Source organism: Rhododendron vialii, chromosome 12a (assembly GCF_030253575.1).
Source record: "Rhododendron vialii isolate Sample 1 chromosome 12a, ASM3025357v1".
In the NCBI taxonomy this organism is placed as follows: Eukaryota; Viridiplantae; Streptophyta; class Magnoliopsida; order Ericales; family Ericaceae; genus Rhododendron; species Rhododendron vialii.
This window is the reverse complement of record NC_080568.1, coordinates 34,127,112-34,135,687: the sequence shown is the minus strand read 5'-3', so window position 1 is coordinate 34,135,687 and position 8,576 is coordinate 34,127,112. Positions and strand designations below refer to the sequence as shown.

Genomic DNA, 8,576 nt, shown 5'->3' with positions numbered 1-8,576 from the left:
ACCCTCGATGGCCCGTTTCAAGTCCAAATAACCATTTTGGGGATTCGAAACTCAGTTCAAAGGTTCAAGCTTTTTCCTCTCAGGCCGTACAGGTCATTGTGACCTAATATGACTGTACGGGGGTGTTGGTTTCAGTCCGGGACATATTAGAGTCATCTTTTTCCATCTCGTGTCCGTTTTGTGTCTTTTGTAACATTTTCGATTAAGTTTGCGTTTTGGGATGCGTTTATCAACTCCGTCAGCTCTCGTGGGTTGTTTCACATATACATGACTTTACGAAAGCGCCATTTTCATCCAAGATAGAGTATTTTGAGTTTTGACTTGTGAATGACCAATGTTTCATTCCCTTGTATTCTCGTATCCTAGCCGTGTCCTAAGGTGCGTTCTTGTTTTCCTTCTGAGCTAGTTCTGTCTGTGAATGTGCGTATATTTGTGAGCAGTCTCAGTACATTATCAATGCAAGTATGGTATTAGTGACAAACGCTTATTTACTCTAATTCATTACAAGAGTGAAATGAACTGAAAATGTAAATTTTCTAGCTAAGCCATAGTCTGTCTATGTCAAAGTAAACCACTGTGTGTGCGGCACATCGGCCATGCAAAAGTCATCATGTCAACTCGGGCACACTTGCCCATCAAGTCAAAAGGGCACGTAGGCCTCAAAAACACGTATCAAGTATCAACTAAGGCACTCCGGCCTTCGATCTATCTATGCGGGCGCGCAGGCCCAAAAGCAAAAATCAAGAGTGCGGAAAGTGAAATGAGGCTTCTTAGTAGCCCTCAGTCCTCTCCGAACCAGTCACCATCTCCGTCGTCGTCGTCATCGTCCCTCTCTCTAGGATCCTGTCTAAAACCAGGATCGTCCGCTGAGTCATCTGAACCGCTGCTGTAGGGCGCCTCCTCATCTTCTTCTTCTTCCTCTTCCTCCTCTTCCCCTTCTTCCTCTTCCTCCTCAGGCAGGATCAGCCGCTTCTTGCCGACTGGCTCATCTTGCGAGGGCCTTTGGCGCATCTTCAGTTGATACCTCTCCTCAGCGCGCGCCACGGCCTCTCGGGCCGCCTCCTCACTCGCAACAGGTGGCTGTATGCCCCGCGTCTATGGTCTAGTAGTAGGTGGAGGAACAGGAGTCCTAGTTGCTAGCTTCTTTTGTGGAGGCTCTCTTGCGCTTTTCCTCCTAGGAGCCGCCCGTCCCTGTGTCTGCATTATAAACTTGTGCACATTTAGTACACATTCTATGTATTATATGGTTGCAAGCAGGTAAGATACATTTCAAAGTCAACGACAGTTAAAGTATACTATGTATTGGGCAAAGCGTGCATATGTCAAGTATCGAATGTAGGAATGTATCGTTTGTTTTGAAGGATATACCTGAGGTCTCTGAGCCGCCGGTGGTGGGTAGCGCAAGTCCAAAGGAAAGCCACTTGCCGCTCACCTTATCACGTTCTCTAGTGCAAGCATGCGCCGAACAGCCTCGTTCACCCACTCATTGGACACCTGCGAGAATAATTTGAACATAAGCAATTGGGCAATACTTCAAAATTTCTTGGAAGTACAACAATAAAGGCTACAATGTCTTACCGGCACGGTAACGGGCGCTGGCTCAACTCTGGCAGGGATTAGATGTAGCTCAGCTAGATTGCCTTGAGAGTCCACCACTGCTATCTGCCACCTCAACTCTAGTGGCCCACCTCTCACCGGTCCACTCGGGCCCCGTCTCACACGACTTTCGCCATTACTCTGCCTCACGGTAATGGCTCTCCTCTCCTCAGTAGCTCCACGAGCCTGACTCCGGACCTCCCTGAACTCTTGCACTCTCAGCGGCCCCGCCAAGCGCTCTCTCTGGTAAACTGCATAGTCCATGCCGGGACACAGGTAGCGTGTCAAGTCGGTGTCAGGCTGTGTGAAGATCTCTAACTCGGCCAGCGTGTACTCCCCAGTGTGTGAGGCTCGTGGTGGAAGCGGTCCGGGCACCTGGAATCCTGCATAGCCAAGTGACTGGCGCGTCACTCGGTCACCCAAGTACCACTGCCAACCAAATGCCGACTCGAGCAGCACTCTGCTTGCTGTCACAACCCTGCTCCTAGCCAGGTATTCAGGCTTTGGCTCTGCCACTCTCCAAGGATCCCACTCTACCTGCACAAGCAAGAAATGCAAGTATCGGTCAGCGACAGCATTAAAGCAATGAAAAGTGATGCATACTCCGTTTGATAAAGTCATGTCATACCTGTGAGGGTCGGAGCTCGTCTAGGTATATCCTGAAGCCATTCAGGTCACCTCTCCCTCTCTTCTCTCCCATGTTCTTCTTGCTCCAAATATGAGCACGCAGGAGGATTCCCAAGTCTAGGCTCTTCATCACTGGACGGCACATGTTCAAAACCTCATAGGCCCAGAGCTGCGCAGTTATCAAGAGATCAAATCATTAGTACAACGCAAGAATATGATTAAGCACGGTATATACTCAAATAGATAAGTGTACATCGGAAATGTGCTTTACTCTACTGTGATCATACCTCCCAAATTCGCCAACACCCAGCAGTGCTCATATCTGTCCTCGACGAGTCCCCCATAAAGCCATAAGTTGCGCCAAGTGTAGCTCCTCCCCAGTCAAAGCGTGAGGCTGTCCTCAGATCCTTCAATGCAGGCAAGTACGATAGGTGAACCTTGCTACGCCTATTCGGGTACAGGGTAGCGCCGAAAAGGTACAACAGGTACGCTCGGGCCATCTGCTCCGCCTCTTGCTCAGTCGCCACCTCCTTCGCAAGGTACAAGGTAAACTGTCCATATCTTGCCATTCCCTCTTCAACCTTGGGCACCTCTCCCAAGGACCATTCCAAGACCGCCTCGTCCTCCTGAATGCCCGAATCAAACGGGATAGGATCACCTCCAACCCTCAAGCCGGTGATCGCCGCAAAGTCAGTAGGCGTCAACGTCATCTCCCCGAGCGGTAGGTGGAAGGTGTTGGTGGTATCCCTCTGATGAGCACCCAATATTGTAGATATTTGGTGCGACTAGTCCCGTTTTATGTTGTTTTAATTTGCATTTATGTAGCTTTTATTAAGGTTTTGCACGTAAGGTTCGTTTGAGGGTGTTTCAGGTTTTACGCCTTAACAAGGGTGATTTTGATGCCTTGGACATGCCTCGAGGGAGTTCGAGCTTCCAAGACCAAGTGGCGAAGTGCCACCATTCTCTAATGAGCAAGATACGAAGCATCAGGTGAAGTTCGGAAGCGTCGGGTGCCAAGTTTTGAAGCTAGGGGCCATTTTTGCAGTTAACAAGGTGGTATCCATACAACCGTTTTGGTTGTATCCATACGGTGGCCTTATATTTTGGTCAGATTCCTGCGTATCCATACACCATTCTAGTTGTATCCATACAGCTCTTCTACGGAGCATTTCCAACACAAGCTTAACAGCCCGGTATTCGTACAACCGTTTTGGTTGTATGGATACAGTTGGCTTTCCGACAGATTTTTCTGCTTTTTGAACTTTCCATTTATGGAATAGTTGCTACTTTTGGGAAGTGCTAGGATATTTGTTATGAGAGAAGGGTTGGATTGTATAAATATCACACACACTCTCTTTCTCATTAGACCTAGATACATTTTACTTTAAGTCTTTTAATTCCATAACTTCCTCCATAGCTTTTCAAGTTGAAATTTCTCAAGAACACATTAAGGTATTTACGTTACGTTAATTTCTCGTGTATTAATGTTGTAGCTAAGCTTTGGATCTTTGTATAAATCAAGTTTATTTTCGATTCTATCGGTTTAACATGTTTTCCAATTCTAGCATGCTTTCTAGTCTTTTCTTTATGTGTGAGTAGTCATTTAGGCTTGGCCATGGGGTGAATAACGCTTCGTGACTTTGGTTAATCTTGCCTTTCTCAACTTAAGACTTGAGGTTTGGTTTGGAAATGTGAGTGGTTCGCCTTTTATGTAACAAAACTTGTCGATGTTAACCTCCGGTGATCATATGCTTGCACATATGGTTCCGTGAGCTATGTCTCGCCTCGTGTTTGCCAAAAGAACCAAAGAACTTGCTCGATTTCCAAACCATGATTCTAGTTCTTGACCTTGATATTTAGTTTGAATGCAAGTCTTGGCGTTGTTAATCTCCGGTGATCATGTGCTCGCTCATATGGTTCCGGGAGCTATGTCACGCCTTGTGTTAAGCTTGTTGTTCAAACTCTATATCAAATCTAACCATTTTCATAGCTAAATCTTCCGGTTGATAGCCTATGCCGTGCGATTCAACCGTGTTTTTGTTGAGAATTGTTAGATGGCTTAAGTTACGGGCGTTAGAAACTCCATTGCCTTGCCGCCTTTAATTCTTAGTCCGAACTCTTTTTCTAGTCATTTTCATAAGGGCAATTCTCACCTTTCAAAGGAAAACTAAAAGTTGGCCGCCTAAACGCCGGAAACCCTTACATCTAATCCGAACAAGCTATATTCGAACTCCCTGTGGATCGACTCGGACTTTCTCGCTATACTATGCAAATCTTTAGTTGTAGTCCGGTTAATAAATAATTGAATTTGACGGCCGTTTGGTAAACTTCAACGACAACCGAAATGGGCTTCGATCACCCTCCACCTTTCTGCAAGTGCAACCAAGACGGCATGGTCATTTCTGGCCGGGGTAAGGGTCTGTATGAACTCCCCGAAACCTGCCTCATCCACCAACTGCCTCACCCGCTCAGGCAAACCCTGATAAAACGCCAAGGAGCAGCATGCGCCCCCAAAACCTCGAATGTCTCTCTGTCTCGCTCTCTCCTGCATTAGACATGGAAACAAGCAACAAGAGATATATATCAGTGTGTGAAGATTTCATTCTCAAGTTCTAGGTAATCAATGTGACCTAGCAGTAGATGGTTGGTTCAAGTTATTATGTCCCATGCATGGCATTCAACGTGAAACTATGGTGCCACCGTGCGAATCTACTTCAGAGGATTATTCTACACTTTTCGGTATTTGAGCACATGCATTATATTTAAATTTGCAATCACAAAAGGAAATGAGGGATACTCAGAAAGTTACTTCAGCCCAGCTGCTCGAAATATGGGTGTCGGGGTCTCTCAAAACGAGCTCGGGGTCGTACTCCGCCTGCCGTGGCCTGTAAGCTGCAAGACCTGATGGTACTAACAAGTGTGGAATGGGTGGCTTGTACCCCTCCGCTGAAAATGGAGCACGAGTCAAACTCTCCGCCTCAGACATAGCTGTCACCCTGGGCCCATGTACCTTGGCTCCAATCCTCTCCTCGGTCTCTGCGTCCCTCAGTGCCTCCTCTTCAGCGGCTCTCGCCCTCTCGGCCCTTGCAGCGACTTCTGAGGCTGCTATCACCCACTCTCGCTCCTCTCGAGCCTCCAAAATAGCAGCCCCAATCATGGGATCCTCCTCGAGGAGCCGGGCTAGTCTCTCCTCACTCAGAAACTCTGCGAGGTCCTGTCTCGTGATCGGTCTGTGGCCCGACGACATTGCTGCTGGCCGAAACAACACCTCCTCCTCCTCCGGAACCTCTGTGACACCCTCTTCCTCGCTCGCCACGCCCTTGCCTTTCGCCGGATCCCTCAACGGAGTCTCGCTCGGCCCGGCACCGCCACCCTCGGTACCTCTACTCCCTGCACCCTCGGAACTACCACCAACCACCACCGAGCCACTCACGGTCTCGCTCGGGTCTAGTTGCTCGACTCCAGGCCTCACGGCCCCAACACCCTCTGTCGCGCGACCCTCTGGCTCTGTCGCGCGATGCTCAGCGCCACCACAGGTTTCCTGCATGCGGCCCTCTTCGCCATCGCCGCCGCCCATTACCTCTGCACTTGTATCCGCGACAGCCCCCGCTGGCGATTGATCCTCTATTTCGACCTCCATTGGTCCTCCCTCGCCCTCCGGACGATCAACTACTTCTCCACTACCCCGATTAACGCCGTGATCCGCCATGGATGTTGGTACGCGTGTGGGTTTACTTGGTTTTGGGATAAAATCGAGGGCTTGGAGAGGGAAAGTTTGAGGAAGAATAGAATTTGGGGGAATTCGAAACTGCTGTGAGCGGTTTCAGAATGTCCCCGTCGACTAAAAGGAAGAAGGCAGCCATGGGCCGGGTCTGGGTTTGTTCCAGAACCAAACCCTGGCAGAAAACCCTCGCGCGATGGAGTGGCTCAATCGCGCGATGGTCAAGTTGGGCCGTTGACCAGATTCAGCCTCTGGTTCAGGCCCGATTGTATATATCGCTTTAATGCCTTGCAATTGATTTTAGGATCCCTACGAGATGTCATTTATATCCTCAGCGACGATCCATCCGTCCAATTTCAAATCAGCGACGATCCATCCGTCCAATTTCCATCCGTCCAATTTCAAATCAGCGACGATCCATCCGTCCACTTTCAAATCAGCGACGATCCATCCGTCCAATTTCAAATCAGCGACGATCCATCTGTCCAATTTCAAGTCAGCAATCGATTTGCTCATCGATCTCTTGGTGCACGGTATTTGTATATACTTGCTTGCACTTTTCGTTTAATCGGCTTTTGGGTGAATTGGGTGGGTGTCTAGAAATCTTTGACGTTACCCGTACCAGCCAATGGTGCTCTGCGTGCCATCAAAGAGGGACTACTGTAGACACCCCAATCTGATTTCCCGATCGTTTTACTTCATTTTTCGGTTTCTTGTTTCCCCAATGATGAATCAGGTCGAAAACAGTCTTGAGAGCATGAAATGGCTTGAGTTTGGCGTGTGTGGAACCCATCCTTAGCCCTGAAACCCTTGAATCCAAACCTGGACCTTAGGTTTGACAGTCGCGCGATGCACCGGGTCCCTCGCGCGATGCCTCACTGGCTAGGTGGTGGTCAAAGTCAAAGTTTTGACTGTTGACCCTCGCGGGGTCAGTTTGACACTCGCGCGATGCATCCAGTCCCTCGCGCGATGGTCAACACTTGTCATTTTCACCGATTTCCAGCTGGATTGTGTGGTGATCAGGGGGCTACAGGCCTATGTAACCCCGTTTCGTCGACTGAACAACGTCCTGCAGGGTTGCCCTTGCACCACCTCTCCCCCCACTCTCCCATCACCTTTGGCACCCCACTTCTCCACCAAGTAATTGCAACCAGCCTTGTTGGCTGGTTGCATTACCTTGCTTAGCCACCAACTAACATGTCCTTCTATAAATACCACCCCCCCCCCCCCCCCCATGGTTCATCCAAAGGGGTTACCAAAAAAATCTCAAGAAAGAAGAAGGAAACCCAAGCACCAGCACTCCATACTGCATTCATTCCCACCTAATCACTGTCCAAGCTACTTCACTTCATTCAAGCCATCTTCAAGACACTCAAGCAAAGGTATAATACCTTTCTGTTCACTGTTTAGACCCCTGAGGGGGGCTGGCAGGGTCAAGGCTGGTAATCAATACCAGTTCTGGCCCTAAAGCTAGCAAGGTTTCAAGAGCCGTGGCCAACAACACCCTCGCGCGATGGTCCCACTAACTCGCGCGACAGTTCTGTTTGCACGAGATTAGACCACGTGGGGAAGGGATGTTGATCTTCAAGTTTCTTGTCATGTTCATAGTCACTTTCAAGTCTTTTTCAAGTATTAGCTCACTGCTTTGCATGATAAAAATCATAGTTTAGCTCAGTTTACAACTTCACTTGGTTCGGAATGCCCTTAGGATGGTCTTGAATATGTCTCAGAGCCCTAAGCATGCAAAGCAATTCCTGGAAGTCCAGTCAGAACACTCGCGTGCGTCTTTCACTTACTCGCGCGATGGTCAGCTTATTCCCAGGGACTGCCCTTGCATGGGCAGCTTGGCCTTGGCCTCTGTTTAGTCACCCCCACTGTTTAGGGGTTGTGTTTCCAAAATATAGCTATCTGTTGTAATATTATTTGCTTTCAAGTACATATGAACTGCTTGGTTTGCACATGGGTGAGCACTGGTCCTTCTAGAGCCCAGAAGGGAATAAAAATCAAACTATTGGTGAGGCATCAACACTCGCTCGAGTGTATGGTATTATCGCGCGATGGTTTGCTTGCATGCAGATTGATTCATGCATGCAAGCTGGCTGTTTGTTTGTGCCAAAATCATATACATCACTGTCTTGATGTTTGATCGATGTTTTGAACTTCATTCCATTTATTATTTGTTATCTCGCCCATCCGTGCCATATCCATCACATCTTGCAAACGTGTTACAGTATTAAATCCCCGATTAAACTGTTCCCCCGCCCGAATTGGCTAAAAATTGATTAATAAAACAGAATCGCAAACAAACTCTCTTTCGCAAGTGCCTAAGTAGAGACCGATCTCCGGATTGGGCGAGAGGGGTGCCATAAAAACCTTCCCCTCTCGTAACCTGGCTCCCGAACCCAGATATGGTTATGACGGACTAGTTCCTTAGCTTTTTCAAATCAAACAGCGCAGCAAGTGCTTCGAAATGTGGTTCCTTGGGTGTCGGATCTTCAAACCCGAGTGGCGACTCTGTATTTTGCGAGCGCTTGCTTCCCCGCTTGCGCTCCCTCGACCCGGGCCCTTTGCGTTTTTGGAATCCGAAAATTCCAAGGGCATGCTGCCCATAGCATTGTACTTCCATACAGCT

At 48.5% G+C, this 8,576-nt stretch overlaps 1 protein-coding gene across 1 annotated transcript; it reads right to left on the bottom strand.

Moving 5' to 3' along the window:
* Window positions 1–1,316: 1,316 nt before the first annotated feature.
* On the bottom strand, window positions 1,317–2,383 carry LOC131310732 (uncharacterized). The gene is made up of 3 exons (XM_058337911.1): window positions 2,225–2,383; window positions 1,579–2,133; window positions 1,317–1,494 (listed from the first exon to the last, which is right to left on the bottom strand). The coding sequence occupies exons 1-3, from the start codon at window positions 2,366–2,368 to the stop codon at window positions 1,429–1,431; spliced, it is 765 nt and encodes a 254-aa protein (XP_058193894.1). The 5' UTR covers window positions 2,369–2,383; the 3' UTR covers window positions 1,317–1,428.
* Window positions 2,384–8,576: the final 6,193 nt, after the last annotated feature.

Excerpts from the sequence above, each read along its gene's own strand:
- LOC131310732 (XM_058337911.1), bottom strand. The coding sequence starts at position 2,368 with ATGTGCCGTCCAGTGATGAAGAGCCTAGACTTGGGAATCCTCCTGCGT. Across the intron at positions 2,134-2,224 it reads ACGAGCTCCGACCCTCACAG|GTAGAGTGGGATCCTTGGAG; the intron begins GTATGACATGAC and ends TTGCTTGTGCAG. Across the intron at positions 1,495-1,578 it reads CAGCGCCCGTTACCGTGCCG|GTGTCCAATGAGTGGGTGAA; the intron begins GTAAGACATTGT and ends TTATTCTCGCAG.